The sequence below is a fragment of the Chiloscyllium plagiosum genome, chromosome 22 (genome assembly GCF_004010195.1).
Source record: "Chiloscyllium plagiosum isolate BGI_BamShark_2017 chromosome 22, ASM401019v2, whole genome shotgun sequence".
Classification (NCBI taxonomy): domain Eukaryota; kingdom Metazoa; phylum Chordata; class Chondrichthyes; order Orectolobiformes; family Hemiscylliidae; genus Chiloscyllium; species Chiloscyllium plagiosum.
In genome coordinates, this window is record NC_057731.1 from 57,276,626 (window position 1) to 57,294,420 (window position 17,795).

The window sequence follows — 17,795 nt, forward strand, 5'->3', positions numbered from 1 at the left end:
CTGGGATACAGTCTTGACCAGATCAAGATTGATGAAGTTGATGTGTTAGAAATTTTGGAAAACATTAAGATTGATAAGTCCCCAGGGCCAGACCAGATTTATCCTAGGCTGCTCCGGGAAGCAAGAAAGGAGGTTTCTTTCCTCCTCACTCTCCACGGGAGTCGTACTGGAGGATTGGAAGGAAGCGAATGTTGTTCCACTTTTCAAGAAGGGTAATAAGGAAATCCCTGGCAATTACAGCATATGGTGTTTTGGCTTTCATTAACAGGGGGATCGGGTTTAAGAGCCACGAGGTTTTGTTGCAGCTCTACAAGTCGCTGGTGAGACTACACTTGGAATACTGTGTCCGGTTCTGGTTGCCTTATTATAGGAAAGATACAGAGGCTTTGGAGGGGGTGCCTTATGAAGAAAGGTTGAATAAGCTCAGACTTTTCTCTCTGGAGAGAAAGAGGAAGAGAGGAGACCTGATCGAGGTGTACAAAATAATGAGAGGAATAGATAGAGTCAATAGCCAGAGACTTTTCCCCAGGGCAGGATTGACTGGTACGAGAAGTCATAGTTTGAAGATATTAGGAGGAAGGTATAAAGGAGACATCAGAGGTAAGTTCTTTACACAGAGAGTTGTGAATGCAGGGAATGCGTTGCCAGCTGTGGTGGTGGAAGCGAAGTCATTGGGGACATTTAAGCGACTGCTAGACATGCACATGGATAGCAGTGAGTTGAGCGGTGTGTAGGTTAAGTATTATATTTTACATTAGGATTAAACCTCGGCACAACATTGTGGGCCAAAGACCTGCTCTGTGCAGTACTTTCTATGTTCTAAGTTCTAAGTTGCATTACCAGTGGGCTACAGAAAGGAAGTGTTGAAATTACCAGTAGGAGGTCATTTGGGAATAAGGACAACTGAAGCCAAAATACAAAACATTTTTATTGGCCTGGACTGCATACGCATGCAGTTAACTTTTGCCACACACATCATATGTGTCAGGTAATTGTAAAACCTCAGGAGATGATAAAACCAGCAACCTTAATACCCATTCCAAAATTTGAGGAACAAAATTCTTAATTGATTGCATAGGATCGCCCCCAAAAACAAAATGTAGGAACCAGTATTTGTTGACCATAATGAATGTGTCTACAAGATTTCCAGAGACCATTCCATTTTGTCATATCATAGCTAAAATGATTGTGGATGAATTACTCAATTTTTTTTACTAGTTATGAACTACACAGAGATATGAAGTAGGTGAACTGTTAAAAGCAATGACTTGGAGATGTCGGTGTTGGACTGGGGAGTACAAAGTTAAAAATGACACAGCACCAGGTTATAGTCCAACAGGTTTAATTGGATGCACACTGGCTTTCGGAGCGTCGTTCCTTCATCAGGGGATTGCTAGTGTACTTCCAATTAAACCTGTTGGACTATAACCTGGTGCTGTGTGATTTTTAACTTTGTTAAAAGCAAGGTTTAGTGGGCCTGATCAAATAGAAAAGAAACTGAGTGAGGTGAGTTATTTGCCAGATAAGAATGCCAGATAGAAAGAAATCTCACAGAGTGTGTCATGTGAATATGCTCAAAAGATATTTTGACCGGGAAGGAAAACAAAAGGAGAATGTGTTACTGGTTACAGCACAGAGTGAAGAACCAAGTTCAGAGGATTCTGAATTGGACATTCCTCAAATTAAATTGGACAATGAGGAAGTTGTCAAAACTGGGATAAATTATTGAGTTACCATCCAGAGGAAAATCAAAATCATCTGAAAGCCTTATTACTGTCCCACTGGGAGCCTTATTACTATCCCACTGGGAGCCTTATTACTGTCCCACTGGGAGCCTTATTACTATCCCACTGGGAGATGTGTGGGAATAAGCTGGGAAGTACTAACATGTTTAGTCATGATGTAAATATAAGAAATGCTGTTTCAATTAAGCAAGATCTTTATAGACTTAACCTTCTATAATTGGCACAGGTTCAAAAACAGATTGAATGCATGCTTAAAGACAACATAATCAAAGAGAGTTGCAGTGAATGGAGCTCACTCATAGTAATGATGCCAAAACCAGATGGTACCCATCAAATACGTGTGGACTATCATAAGGTCAATACACTTACAAAGTCTAACTCATATCCTAACCCACATTTGGAAGACTGCATTGAGAAGGTGGGTCAAGCAACTTATATTTCTAAGCTGGACTTTAAAGGAAATTTTGGCTTTCATTGAGAAAGTGTATAAGGTATGAGCAGGTAGGGAAAGAGTTAAGTTTTGGGTTGCTTGGCAAAGGCTTAGCTAGCATGACTTTGACCAGATAAGAACTTGCAGTAAACAATAAGGTGCTGGAGGCAAGGGTAGTGATTTAAAGAGGTGAAGTAAATCTATTGTGTAATGCCAGATGGCTTAATCTACTATTGTTGCTTGCTGAATGGTCACCCAATCAAATAGCTGTTTTGCCTTATTTAAATCAGATCAGTTTTGTGGACTATGTAATAGGGCAGATTTTGTTTTTACATTAATATTATACAACGTAAGGTCCTTTTTAAAATGATCAAACTTTTTACCTTAAAACAAATTGATTGAGGACCTTGAGCCCCTGATCTGTTTTAAATTCTACAATGCCTGTTTCAAAAACCAATTGTGTCAGTGATCATGCCTTAGCCAGATGAGTGTAATGTATTAAAATATCTTTGCTGACTTTTTTTAAATATAGAGTTTTCACAAAAAGAAGAGTCCATTTTGAGTTTATGTTTTGTTAAGATTTTAGAGAATATTCAAACTTGAGGCTGAGCTGTGTCAGTTCGGTCAATTGTTGTTAAGATTTTATTGACCCCCTTCATATTGCAAATTCAAAGAATGCTAATCTCTCCCAGAGTTGTACAGTTACCCGTTTGTAACCATTGTAATTCCAACTGTTTTACTGGGGAAGTTTCATTTGGAGAATATATTTTAATATATTTTGCATTTGTTTCCCACAAATATTTGTGATTTAAATCTGAGCTGAAACTGCCTCTTCAGTTGCTAAAGCACAGGAAACATTTTGTTGTTTTGTTGCTGTTCCTGACAGCTTTCACATTAGCCAAGTATTTATTTGTTAAAGGAAAATAATTTTTGACTAACCTGAATGGGGTCACACGAGGGTTTGATTTCAGGATCATTTATTGTTGTTTATAATTGACTGGATTGTTTAGGCAGTACAATTTAGAAGTTTATGACTTGTATAAAACTTGATAATGTCATAAATAGTGAACAGAGTAACAGACTTTAAGACGACTGAGAATGTTGAAGTTGGCAGGCACAATTTGGTGTAGTTAAATGTGTGACTGTCTTCATACTGATATCCACATTAGCAAGGAAGGAATGAGAGAGGAAATGCAGAGATACTTGCAGCAGCTAACATCGTCTCTAGAGTTTCCCCATTCACAGGTAAAGCTCACCTTCGGATCACCACCCACCCTCCACAACCTGATCCAATGATTCAATCAGCTCCTCAGTCACGAGCACGAAAAGTGAAGAAGCCAACAAACAGTGAAGAGGTTGGTACACGTTTTGTCAGTGGCCTTCCTCTGCACATTAAACCATGTGAGCTTTACCTTGTCTTTCAATCATTTAAGGGATATGAAGGTTCACTTATTGAGCTAACATCCCAGCAGCCAGTTGTTTTTGTTACATTTAACAGCAGAGTGGGGGCAGATGCAGCAAAGAATGCTGCGTTCACCAAGATGTGCTGGTATCCTCCATCTGAAGCATCTCTGCAAGGATAGAAGTCTTGTCAATTTTGTGAAGCATTTAACTGCCCTTATTCAAGAATTCAGATTTCTCCGTGGAGTGATGATGCAAGGACAGCCTGGATTTTGTTTTCAGGTTGGACTTTACTGAAGGAGACTTTGGAGAACTGGCTCATTTCCACTCGACTTGGAGGGGATGGAGTGGTCACTCGGGACCGTGGATTTAAAAACTTTACTGGTGAACATTTTCCACATGAGAGGATTCTTCCAACTCGATTTACTGTAAGGGATTATTACTGAAACAGATTATTACTGTAACGGATTATTACTGTAAGGGTTATTACTGTAACGGATTATTACTGTAATGGATTATTACTTTAACAGATGAGTAATTTTTGTTATAAACATGGTATGTTGTGTGTCAATAACTTGCTTAAGTACTGGCTGTAAGCTTCTTATGAAGAAGGTGGTAGTGTCATGGTTATCATGAAATGACAAAAGGAGGGAATGAGAATGTGTATAAGGTATGAACAGGTGGGGAAAGAGTTCATTTTTTGATTGCTTGACAAACGCTCAGCTAGCATGACTTTGACCAGGGAAGAACTTGCAGGAAACAATAAGGTGCTAGAGGCAAGGGTAGTGGTTTCACAAGGTGAAGAACATCTATTGAGTAATGCCATATAGCTTAAAAGAGTCATAGAGATGTACAGCATGGAAACAGACCCTTCAGTCCAACTCATCCATCCCGACCAGATATTCCAACCCAATCTAGTCCCACCTGCCAAGCAATCAGCCCACATCCCTCTAAATCCTTCCTATTCATATACCCATCCAAATGCCTTTTAAATGTTGCAATTGTACCAGCCTCCACCACTTCCTCTGGCAGCTCATTCCATACATGTACCATCCTCTGAGTGAAAAGGTTGCCCCTTACATAACTTTTATATATTTCCCCTCTCACCCTCAACCTATGCCCTCTAGTTCTGACTCACGCACCCCAGGGAAAAGACCTTTTCTTCTTACCCTATCCATGCCCCTCATGATTTTGTAAACCTCTATAAGGTTACCCCTCAGCCTCCAATGCTCCAGGGAAAACAGTCCTCGCCTATTCAGAAGGTCATTCAGAAGGTCAGGAGGAATGGGATTCAGGGGAACATAGCTATCTGGATACAGAATTGGCTGGCCAACAGAAGACGGCAAGTGGTAGTAGAAGGAAAATATTCTGCCTGGAAGTCTGTGGTGAGTGGTGTTCCACAGGGCTCTGTCCTTGGGCCTCTATTGTTTGTAATTTTTATTAATGACTTGGATGAGGGGATTGAAGGATGGGTCAGCAAGTTTGCAGATGACACAAAGGTTGGAGGTGTCGTTGACAGTATAGAGGGCTGTTGTAGGCTGCAGCGGGACATTGACAGGATGCAGAGATGGGCTGAGAGGTGGCAGATGGAGTTCAACCTGGATAAATGCGAGGTGATGCATTTTGGAAGGTCGAATTTGAAAGCTGAGTACAGGATTAAGGATAGGATTCTTGGAAGTGTGGAGGAACAGAGGGATCTTGGGGTGCAGGTACATAGATCCCAAATGGACAGGGTTAAGAAAGCATATGGTGTTTTGGCTTTCATTAACAGGGGTATTGAGTTTAAGAGTCATGAGATCTTGTTGCAGCTCTATAAAACTTTGGTTAGACCGCACTTGGAATACTGCGTCCAGTTCTGGTCGCCCTATTATAGGAAAGATGTGGATGCTTTGGAGAGGGTTCAGAGGAGGTTTACCAGGATGCTGCCTGGACTGGAGGGCTTATCTTATGAGGAGAGATTGATTGTGCTCGGACTTTTTTCATTGGAGAAAAGGAGGAGAAGAGGGGACCTAATTGAGGTATACAGATAATGAGAGGCATAGATAGAGTCGATAGCCAGAGATTATTTCCCAGGGCAGAAATGACTAACACGGGGGGGGGGGGGTCATAGTTTTAAGCTGGTTGGAGGAAAGTAAGAGAGGATGTCAGAGACGGGTTCTTTATACAGAGAGTTGTGAGAGCATGGAATGCGTTGCCAGTAGCAGTTGTGGAGACAGGGTCATTGGAGACATTTAAGAAACTCCTGGACATGCATATGGTCACAGAAATTTGAGGGTGCATACATGAGAATCAGTGGTCGGCACAACATCGTTCTGTGCTGTACTGTTCTATGTTCTATTCAGCCTCTCCCTGTAGCTCAAATTCTCCAACTCTGGCAACAGCCTTGTAAACCTTTTCTGAACCCTTTCAAGTTTCACAACATCTTTCCGATAGGAAGACCAGAATTGCATGCAATATTCCAAAAGTGACCTAACCAATGTCTGCACAACCGCAACATGACCTCCCAACTTCTGTACTCAATACTCTGACCAATAAAGGAAAGCATACCAAGCGCCTTCTTCAATATCCTATCTGTGACTCCACTTTCAAGGAGCTATGAATCTGCACTCCAAGGTCTCTTTGTTCAGCAACACTCCCCAGGATCTTACCATTAAAGCTCTGATTTGCTTTCCCAAAATGCAGCACCTCACATTTATCTAAATTAAACTCCATCTGCCACACTTCTCAGCCCATTGGCCCATCTGATCAAGATCCTGTTGTAATCTGAGGTAACCTTTTCGCTGTTCACTACACCTCCAACTCTGGTGTCATCTGCAAACTTACTAACTATACCTCTTGTGCTCACATCAAAATCATTTATATAAATGATGAAAAGCAGTGGACCCAGTACCAATCCTTGTGGCACTCCACTGGTCACAGGCCTCCAGTCTGAAAAGCAACCCTCCACCACCACCTTCTGTCTTCCACCTTAGAGTCAGTTCTGTATCCAAATGGCTAGTTCTCCCTGTATTCCATGAGATCTAACCTTGCTAATCAGTCTCCCATGGGGAACCTTGTCAAACGCCTTACTGAAGTCCAAATAGATTATGTCTACTGTTCTGCCCTCATCAATCCTCTTTGTTACTTCTTCAAAAAACTCAATCTTTTTAAGTTTGTGAGACATGATTTCCCACACACAAAGCCATGTTGACTATCCCTAATCAGTCCTTGCCTTTCCAAATACATGTACATCCTGTCCCTTAGGATTCCCTTCAATAACTTGCCCACCACCAAGGTCAGGGTCACCAGTCTATAGTTCCCTGGCTTTTCCTTACCACCCTTCTTAAACAGTGACACTATGTTAGCAAACCTCCCATCTTCTGGCACCTCATGTGGCTATCAATGATACAAATATCTCAGTAAGGGTCCTCACAATCACCTCCTTAGCTTCCCACAGAGTTCTAGGGTACACCTGATCAGGTCCTGGGGATTTATCCACTTTTGTGTTTCAAGACATCCAGCACTTCCTCCTCTGTAACATGGACATTTTTCAAGATGTCACCATTTATTTCCCTACATTCTGTACCTTCCATGTCCTTTTCCACAGTAAATACTGATGCAAAATACTCGTTTAGTATCTCCCCCATCTCCTGTGGTTCCACACAATGGCCGTCTTACTGATCTTTGTGGGGCCCTATTCTCTCCCTGGTTACTCTTTTGTCCTTAATGTATTTGTAAAAATCCTTCGGATCCTCCTTATAACCCTATTTACCAAAGCTATCTCATGTCCCCGTTTTGCCCTCCTGATTTCCCTCTTAAGCATACTCCTGCTGCCTTTATATTCTTCTAAGGATTCACTCAATCTATCCGGTCTATACCTGACATATGCTTCCTTCCTTTTCTTAACCAAACCCTCTTCGTTGTTGTTGATGTTTACTGATTGTAACTGTCACCCAATCAATATTGAGATTGCCTTATTTAGATGCTGCTCCCTGTAAGTGAGTTTATAATTCCTTGAGAATTTGCTGCTCAAAAGACGACCAAGAACTCTTCTCTTTGTGCACATGAGCGATCGCATTCTCTCCAGGGCTCGGAATAAAGATGAAGAAGGTAGAGCCAAACTGTGTCTCCGAGAGTTTGCTTTGACTGACACGGGGATACGGAAACGGGATGGCATCATAACATCGAATGGACTGTCTAAGTTTAAAGTCATGTCATTTGGAATGGGAAATGTGCCAGTCACATTTCAAAACCGACCAATAAAATCGTTCCGACATTACCCAATTGTGAGGTGTACATCAATGATCTGGTGAGTTTTGTCACGTTTGGAACATTTGCAGCATTTATTGGAATCATTTCATCAACTTCGGGAAGTAGGCTTGGTGATAAACCTCACTAATAGTGAGTTTGCAAAAGCCCAAGTCACCTTGCTTGGCCACGTTAATGGACAGGGACAGACGGCACTAAGGAATTTGAAAACAGGTTATGGGGGAATTTCTCAGACCATTGACGAAGAGGGAAGTACTACAATCCCTGGAACGGAGTGGGTTCATTGGAAAATTTGCACTGAATTTAGCAGCGTGGTTCCTCCATTGACTGATCTATCAATGAAGTACACGGCATGGTGGCACAGTGGTTAGCACTGCTGCCTCACAGCGCCAGAGACCCGGGTTCAATTCCCGACTCAGGCGACTGACTGCGTGGAGTTTGCACAATCTCCCCATGTCTGCGTGGGTTTCCTCTGGGTGCTCCGGTTTCCTCCCACAGTCCAAAGATGTGCAGGTCAGGTGAATTGGCCATGCTAAATTGCCCGTAGTGTTACATAAGGGGTAAATGTAGGGGTATGGGTGGGTTGCGCTTCGGCGGGGCGGTGTGGACTTGTTGGGCCAAAGGGTCTGTTTCCACACTGTAAGTAATCTAATCTAATCTAATCTACACAAAACATCAGTGGCCAGTGGAGTAACAGAAGGCATTTGACAGCCTGAAAGCTGTATTAACCACTGGCCCAGTATTAATCACACCTGACTAAGCAAAGCCATTCAAGGTGGCTATCGATGCAAATGATGTGGGTGTCAGTGCTGCACTCTTACCAGAAGGCAACAACACAATGTCTTTGCTGATATGATGTCATGACCTAGATGAACAAAGGTGGAGGTATTCAGTGACAGAAAAAGCAGACTGACATGTACTGGATAATTAAATGTTTGCATGCTTAGGTTTAGTGGAATACTTATATATGTGTATATAGTCGCATACTTAAAACTTGAGACTAGAGGTTTAAAAAATGAAGCCATCTTTGCATACTGATGGTTCATATTTTCTTTTAATGGGCAAGGTGTTACAAGATGTGCCTTTAAGAAGGACTTGTTCTGTCCTGTTTCTTTTGAAAGTGAGTGTTATAAACTTGGAGCCCAGCTGTCTGCCGTGTCACTAGCCTTTGCTTGTTCTTTAAAAGCAGATAAAAGAAGCATGAGTCGTGGGGTCAAGCTCCCACAGAAACAGGATTGTAGTAGCTGTTAGGTTTGGAAGCTGTTTTTCCATCTCTACCTGGTACAGCGAAATGCTTGTCCTCTCTCTCTCACACACACAGTTTTCTCCCAGACGAGAGAAACATTGCATGTGAGACAATCTATTTCACTGAATTTGCCGTTGCTAAGGGTGTTTATGGGATGTTACTGTATTAGAACTGTTGCTGTTTAGTAGTTAAATAATGTTATTTGTGAAGTTTTCCCATTGAGTTATTCCAATTCTTCTTTCTTTTGTTTGTACTGTAAGTATGGTGTAAGAATAAAGTCTGTTTAGCTTTAAGCCTGATAGTGAGACCAATTGCATTGCATCCAGAACACGCTACCTTACACTTACCTTTAAAATAACAGAGCGAGATGATCTTCCTTTTATATTTTGAGGAGGTTTGGTCTGGTTCATAACATAATGAAAGAACACACAATGAAACATAGAACTTCTTGCTTTTATAGAATGTCAGTAATTCCTGTATTTAGCTTCTCCTCTGCTGGAACAGGTTCACTTTTCAGGCAAGTTTCATTGCTGATCCAATGTCTTCTCCATCAGCTGATTCATCCTACCTGATTCCTGAGCATCTACACAATACACATGAGGCAAAAAACACAAATTTACACCTTTTCAAAAAAAAACATTGCTGAGTTAACACTGTTTCAGTCAAGGTTTTTTTTCTGAGCGATCTCAATGAGTCTGAGATGGGTTTCTATTGAATTAGTGGAAATAAATTATAAAACTGCAGAAAGAGAGAGAGGTAGGTGAAGAGAGTGGTGTGCGTATGGAATGTGCTGCCAGAGGAAGTGGTGGAGGCTGGTACAATTACAGCATTTAAATGGGTATGTGAATAGGAAGGGTTTGGAGGGATATGGGCCAAATGCTGGCAAATGGGACTAGATTAATTTAGAAGATCTGGTCGCATGGACGAGTTGGACCGAAGGGTCTGTTACAATGCTGTACATCTCTATGACTCTACGTGCCTAACACCCAGATTTTGATCGAAGCATTGGGTGCTCGGAATTTAGGGGATTTTGTTCACTCAGAGATTGTGGGGGGTGCCTGGAACACACTACCAGTGGAGGGTGCCTGGAACACACTGCCAGTGGAGGATGGGGGGTGCCTGGAACACACTGCCAGTGGAGGGTGGGGGGTGCCTGGAACATTGCCCGTGGAGGGTGGGGGGTGCCTGGAACACTGCCAGTGGAGGGTGGGGAGTGCCTGGAACACACTGCCAGTGGAGGGTGCCTGGAACACACTGCCAGTGGAGGGTGCCTAGAACACACTGCCAGTGGAGGGTGGGGAGTGCCTGGAACACACTGCCAGTGGAGGGTGCCTGGTACACACTGCCAGTGGAGGGTGGGGGGTGCTTGGAACACACTGCCAGTGGAGGGTGGGGGGTGCCTGGAACACACTGCCAGTGGAGGGTGCCTGGAACACACTGCCAGTGGAGGGTGCCTGGAACACACGGCCAGTGGAGGGTGGGGAGTGCCTGGAACACTGCCAGTGGAGGGTGGGGGTGCCTGGAACACACTGCCAGTAGAGGTGGTGGAAGCAGCACATTAGCCATGTTTAAAGTGTATCTTGATGGACACATGAACAGGAGGCAAACAGAGGGATAGAAACCACGTATTGGCAATAAGTAGTGAGTCCAAATAAGGATTAGGAATTGGTGCAGGCTTGTTCCTGTGCTGTATTGTTCTTCACAAAACAACTTTTTTTTTTGGTGATAAAGGATTGTAGCATTCCAGTTTGGAACCATTTACAAATAATGTGCCAAATGGAATTTTAAGAAAATAAACACCAAAATGGGAGATTTATTTTATATTCATGAACAGTGCACTGAATCACTGTGGAATTGAAAATTACAAAAGTGATTCGGCACCATGTGGACCTGTCACATAGAGGATCAAACTCGTTGCCTAGACTCAAGAGTCAGACAGCATGGAAACAGGCCGTTTGGCCCATGTCTATGCCAACCAACAAACACCAAACTACATCCCATTTCCCTGCACTTGGTCCATAGCCTGCTGGCATTTTAAATACTCATCCAGATGCTTCTGAAATGTTGTGAAAATACCTGCCTCCACCACCCCCTCAGGAAGCAGGTTCATTTCCTTGTTCCATTTCTCCTCAAATGTTTTAAAAGTAACTAGAATTTAATTATGTAGCAGATGGCAACCACAAAAATCCATCCTCATTTAGGAGACAAGTAGACTTTCACTGCCCTTGGGGGGGAAAAAAGGCAAGAGTTCCCGCAACAACAACGACTCTTGTGTGTGATTGTATATATAGCTACCTGATCCTCCAGGCACAGACCAACTTTGAAAGCTTTTCCACTGGGTTCCCTTTGTAAAAATGCCAAGTGCTCAACCAAACACTCCCAATACCTAAACTAAAACAGAAACGTTCATTAAAGTTCCAGATAGGTATAGTTCCAAAATCTGTAGACCTTCCTTTTCAGCTGAATGCTCTGGTAGGTGAGATGAGGTCCTTACTGTCAACTGGAAACACCCACTTCCAGTTCACAAAACACATTCCAGTTTATGATAAAATTAACTCATTTTGTTCTGTAACTCCAGTTTAAAAAGAGCAAGGAGCTCTTTTTACTAAAACCAAATTAGCAGCCTTTAAAATCACCAGCAACCATCCAGTACCAGAAAAAAAGCCATAAAATGCTAGAGAAACCCAGCATGTCTGGCAGGATCTGTGCAGAGAGATCCATGTTAACGTATTCAGTCTTCTTCAGAACTGATAGCAGCTGAAGGGGAGTGGCATTTATGCTGAAGTCAAGGCTGGGAAGTAGAATGGGGGAGGGACAAGGAAGGGTAGAGGTGAGTGGATAGGCAGAGACAGAGCCCAGAGAGAGAGAGAGAGAGAGAGATGAAAGGAGTAGGTATACAAGGATATTACAGATAGCAGGCCAGGACTTAGAGAAGCTGAGACAGAATGCAACCATATACAAGGCAATCTCGATTATCTGAATTTTGGATTATCAAAGGAGGTTTCAACATCAGAGGTAAGTGTATTCGATTTACCTGTACTGAAGAACATGTGAAAACACTGGCAGAAACAAAGTAACACCAGCAGCTCAAGCAACAACGACTGGATATTTTTTAGGTAAGGGTTGTTACACAGCCCTTTGCAAAAGTAAGTGTTTTACAGTATTCCCAGCATGTTACCAGGCCATTCATGCAAAAAAATGGCTGAGAACCTAAACACATGCACAAGGTGGTGTTTCTGTCTTTCTATCGCAACACTGAGTTCCCGGAAACTGACAAATGCTCTTGTGATCGTAGAAGCTGTTCGGAAGCTTGCTTAATGCTATCTTCACCACTCCTTGCCAAATGCTGACTACTGTTGCATTTTTATAAAAAGTTTTCGCAAGTTATCATTGCCTTATTTGTTCATCATGTGAAATCTGTGTCCTCTTGTACTCAATACATTAAAGTTATAGACTTAAACAAATCCTCCGGGAGAGCACAGCGTGAGATCAACATGGCTTGCCTTGTTTAAGGTAAAATTGATTATCCAAATGATCAATCATCAAAACTAAATAGTGCCCGTCCGTCGTTTTCGGATAATCGAGGTTCCTCTATAAGGTGATAATAGGCAGAGGATAGGGTGCCAATGAGTGACTGTGCTAAAAGCAACCCATGTGTGTACAGGATCGGTGTAAGAGTGGGTGAAAAACATCGGAAGGTGGAATCAGGCTCAAAGCTTAGAGGTAGGGCAGGAAACATTAATTGTGATTTCTCTCCATGGATGCTGCCAGACCTGCTGAGCTTTTCCAGCAATTTCGGTTTTTGTTTTGAAAGTTTTTTAACTTGATGTTGAGTCCCAGAGGCTGTAGTATCCTCAAGAGGAAAATGCGACGCTGTTCTTTGAGCTTGTGCTAAGGCTCACTAGAACGTTACAGCAGGCCTGCAGCAGACATGTTGCCATGGCAACATGATGGGGTGTTGAAGTAGGTGACCAGAAGCTCACGGTCAATTCTGCTGACAGAGTGTAGATGTTCTGCAAAGCGCTCGCCCAGTCATCCAGCATAGAGACGGCACTGTGAACAACAGTACCAAAACCTGTGCTGATCCCCACCACTTCAATTGAAAATCATGTAAAAATAACGACATTATCATTCTTTAGCAGAGTGGTGAATCATTTCTCAATCACATGTAAATGCATCGTGCTCCTTGCAACTTATCAAACATCTGACATTTCCACCGGGTGACCGTTAGAGTGTTCTGATATTACGATGGAATTCGCAGTCGTGATAAATCATCAAGTTCCTGTATGAGCCTAAACCCAGAATGCAGAGGCCTGGGCTGAAGCCAGAATTAGCCTCAGGACTCATTGACATGACTTTGTTGCCGCGTTGTTGACACATGCATTGCCACAGAAGGTCATTACACTCAGAGATCAACAGCACAGAATAGGCCCTTCAGCCCGCCAAGCCTGTGCCAGTCAAAAACAACCTCCAACTATTGTAATCCCATTTTCCAGCACTTGGTCCATAGCCTTGTATGACTTGGCATCACAAGGGCACATCTAAACACTTCTTCAATATTGAGGGTTTCCACCTCTCCCACCCTTACAGGCAGGAGTTCCAGCTTCACATCACTCTCACATCCCCCCTAAGCCTCCTGACCCTTATCTTAAATCTATGACCCTCCCCTAGTCATTGATATCTCAATCACGGGGAAACATTTCTTCTGTCTACTGTCTGTCACCCTCATAATTTTGTTCATCTTAATCCTGTCCCATCTCAACCTCTTCTATTCAAAGGAAAACAGCCCCAATCTGACCGATCTTTCTTCATCAATGAAACTCTCCAGCCCAGGCACCATCCTGGTAAATCTCCCCTCCCCAGTGTATTCACATCCCTCCTCAAATGTAGATTCCAGAACTGCACACAAAATTCCAACCATGCTTTCTCTCTTAGTCTGCAGCAAAATGCAGCCAGTCAGATGGGTTTTAAATAAAGCTTTACCTTAGCAGATCCTGTAAACATTCTTTAGCAACATAAGACCAAGAACATTGTACCACAGCAATGAGGGACACCCTGAGAAATGGCCTAACCTATTATCAGGTCAGAATCATTTGCAGAGCAGCACGGTAGTGGTGAGCACAGTTACCTCGCAGCACCAGGGTAAGGGTTCGCTGCCTGTGTGGAACGTGCACATTCTCCCCGTGTCTGATTGGTTTCCTCCCACAGTCCAAAGCTGTACAGGTTAGATGGACTGGCCATGGGAAATTGGGGTTGTGGATAAGGTGGGTCGAGATGGAATGTTCTTTGGAGGGTTGGTGCAGGCTCTATGGACGCCTTGCTGCACTGTAGGAATTCTGGTTCGGGCATTCCTTTGACTGCCCTCCCTCCCTCAGTCCAATATTTGTTTATTTCAGATGGAACAGAACTGGGTACAAAGAGAGAATGCTGAAATCGATTAAATCATCCATTAGGATGCAAAGACTAAGAGATTGTATCTAGCTATGGAAATTCAACCTTTGGAAGAATATCAAAGCCATGGGTCTGAAAATCAGTACAATTGGAGAATTTTATGTACTTATTTTAATTTTTATCCTTTGTAGCTACTGGAATAGCAGGATTCAATTTCCAACATTTTATCCCAGTGAGGCATATTACAGTCTCTCTCCACAGATGCTGAGACCTGCTGAGTTTCTCCAGCACTTTGTTTTTCAGATTTCCAGCATCTGCAGTTTTTGCTTTAATTTTCAAAATTCTGAAGTTTTAATAGAGAGAAATGGTTTTCATTGGCAGGAAATGGATTTAATATCACTTATGAAAAACATCCAGGAGTGATTTTTTTTTTGAAAATGCAGCAAAATGGTTACAATCTAGTTTTTTCATTCCAGTGTAACTAAACTTTCGGAATACAAAAAGTCTTTATTTCAATCAAACCTCTCCAGGACTGAAAACTAGCTTTACAAATGTGAAATCTCAATCCATCAGCTTTTAATTGTCGCAGATTTTAAAAATAAACTTTTTAAATGTACCTATTTATGAATCCTATATGTTTCCTGTTCTATTTTGTTTTCTGTGCCAGATTTGTCATCGAATTAAATATTCAAACCAATATTTCCCAGTTCAGACTCTGGGTGCCTCATTATGAATTCTTAAATATAACTGGTGAAGACGACACTGTTCTTTGCTCTTTTCATACTTGTCCTAGAATTTTCCCATGATGTTAGTGGAGGACTGGGGAAGAGCGGCACATATTCTACAAAACATCTGTGTGCAATAATGAAGAATTTGCTCATCAATGACTGCAATGTGTGGCCCACTATTGTACGTTTCAGTCTAAGCCTTGACATTGGCACGTGTAAACGTTAATCTACATGTAACTTCACAAATCTTAGCAACAGAACTGCAGTAAAACAGGGGCACGCACTCCAGTCACAAAATGTAGACACTTAAAATATTGCTCAAACGTTTTATTGCAACTCCTTAAAAGAATGAAATGCAACAGTGGAAATGATAAAATTACACAAAGGAAGTCAGTTTATTGCAATGGTAATTTCAAAGAGCATAAAAACTGCAACTAGAAACTTTACAAAATCATGAGCAAAGTTCAACTGTGTGAGAAAGATATCTGAAGCAGACTTTTTTCAAAAAATGCATTCCACTAAAGATATAACAGAAGCACAATAAACTGTGAGAAACATATCTACACTGGTCACTTCCTAAATACCAGACTTTGGAACTAAATTCTCAGCTCAGCCTGAGAGAGGGAGGATTAAGAATAGCTCCAAAGTTGACCATATTAAAATTCACTCACCACCTAGGGTTTAAGGCGATGAATATGTGAAGTACTTGTATAACTCACATCTGCAGATAAAAAGTGTACAACTTAAGGTCATTCAACTGGAAATCAAGCTGTCCCATTTTTATCCATGTGTTGTGTCATCTTCCACAAAATCTTTTGCTTGTTCAGCTGTGATCACATCAATGTGACTAACCTGTAAAACAAATAGTTATTTCATATAAACAGCATCACCTTTACTCAAAGCTAACAACATGAAATACAAGCTGGATATAGGTTTGCTCGCTGAGGTGGAAGGTTCATTTCCAAACGTTTCGTCACATGGACGGGTTGGACCAAAGGGTCTGTTTCCATGCTGTACATCTTTTTGACTCTATACTACGGAACATCTTCAGTCAGCCTCCGGATGAAACATTGCTGATGATTCCTGCTTTTTATTTATATGCTTGGGTTGGCAATGTCATTTCCTGTGATGACATCATTTCCTGTTCTTTTTCTCAGGGAGTGGTAGATGGGGTCAAACTGGATGTGTTTGTTGAGTGTGTTCCAGTTGGAATGCTATGCTTCTAGGCATCCTGGGACAAGCCAAACAGAGACACGCACGAGAATTACTAGAAGCATGGCATTCCAACCGAACACACGCAACAAACACATCCAGTTTGACCCCATCTACCCCCCTCCTGAGAAAAGGAACAGGAAATGATGTCATCACAGGAAATGACATCGCCAACCCAAGAAACCCAAGCATATAAATAGAAAGCAGGAATTATCAGCAGTGCTTCACCCGGCGGCCCACTGAAAATGTTTCCTAGTATGGTGATTAACTTTCCAGCTCAGCGAGCAAATGTACATCCAGAACCTCAACCTGAACTACAAATCTTCTCGAAACTCACAAAGTACAAGCTGTGTAACAAATTTAAACACAGCATTTGCAGAAATAGGAAGATTGTGACAGAAAAAATATTTAAGACAAAATAATAGCTTGATTGGACCTCTCTAACTTCATCTTGATCTTGTTAATGTTATCTTGCTTTGCATCCCTCCTCTGCAGTTGTAACCTGTATACCCCGCTCTAAGCATCCTCTGATCTGTATGTCCTTGTTTGCTATGATCTGCCTGTACTGCTTGCAAAACAGAGATTTTCACTGTACTTAGATATATGTGACTACAATAAATCAAATCAGATCAGCTTGGAGGAAGTCCCTCAGGTATCCAAATGAGTTACAGCATCTCAATTTTATTCCTACAATATTTAATAAGCAATAATACAAGACTTTAGTTATTTTAAGCACCTTCAAAATTTCTTCAAATAAGGTTTTTGGTATTGCACAGATTTAACAATGGAAGAAAGGTTCTTTATCATTTGCATTATGTACCCAAAGGAAAGCTCTACTTTATCGATTCCAAATCTGAAAAGTTGCTTCAGGTACGACTGATATGAATATCGATTAGATTCCCTACAGTATGGAAACAGACCCTTCAGCCCAACGAATCCACATTGACCCTCCAAAAAGTAACCCATTCCCCTTACTTATATTTACCCCTGCCTAATGCACCTATACGGGCAATTTAACATGGCCAATTCACCTGACCTGCACATCTTTGGATTGTGTGAGGAAACCCGAGCACCCAGAGGAAACCCATGCAGACAGTTGCCCAAGGAGGGAACCGAACCCGGGTCCCTGGTGCTGTGAGGCAGCACTGCTAATCACTGAGCCACCGTGCCACCCCAAGTAGTAGCAATCATCAAGTAGTCTGAACAAATAGAACCTTTATTTCTTAAAATCAAAGTTTTTTTAAAAACAGAACCCTCAATCTGATGAGATTACATTTTGTGGAAATAAGTTAAAATCAGGCAAATTTTAATATTGAGAACGTAGCCTTTACATAGTCCTAAACTTCAAAAGCTCAGCTTAACCATTCATCCATGGACTCCAGTTCCTACAGATA

At 41.9% G+C, this 17,795-nt stretch overlaps 1 protein-coding gene across 1 annotated transcript in view; it reads right to left on the reverse strand.

Annotated features, from left to right (window-relative positions):
* Positions 1-15,501: 15,501 nt before the first annotated feature.
* The window catches only part of smc3 (structural maintenance of chromosomes 3), a 131,397-nt gene continuing 129,103 nt past the window's right edge, over positions 15,502-17,795 (reverse strand). Inside the window, exon 29 of the mRNA XM_043713100.1 lies at positions 15,502-16,041. Coding sequence (XP_043569035.1) covers positions 15,970-16,041 — 72 coding nt within the window. The 3' untranslated portion in view covers positions 15,502-15,969. The remainder of the gene's footprint in view (positions 16,042-17,795) is intronic.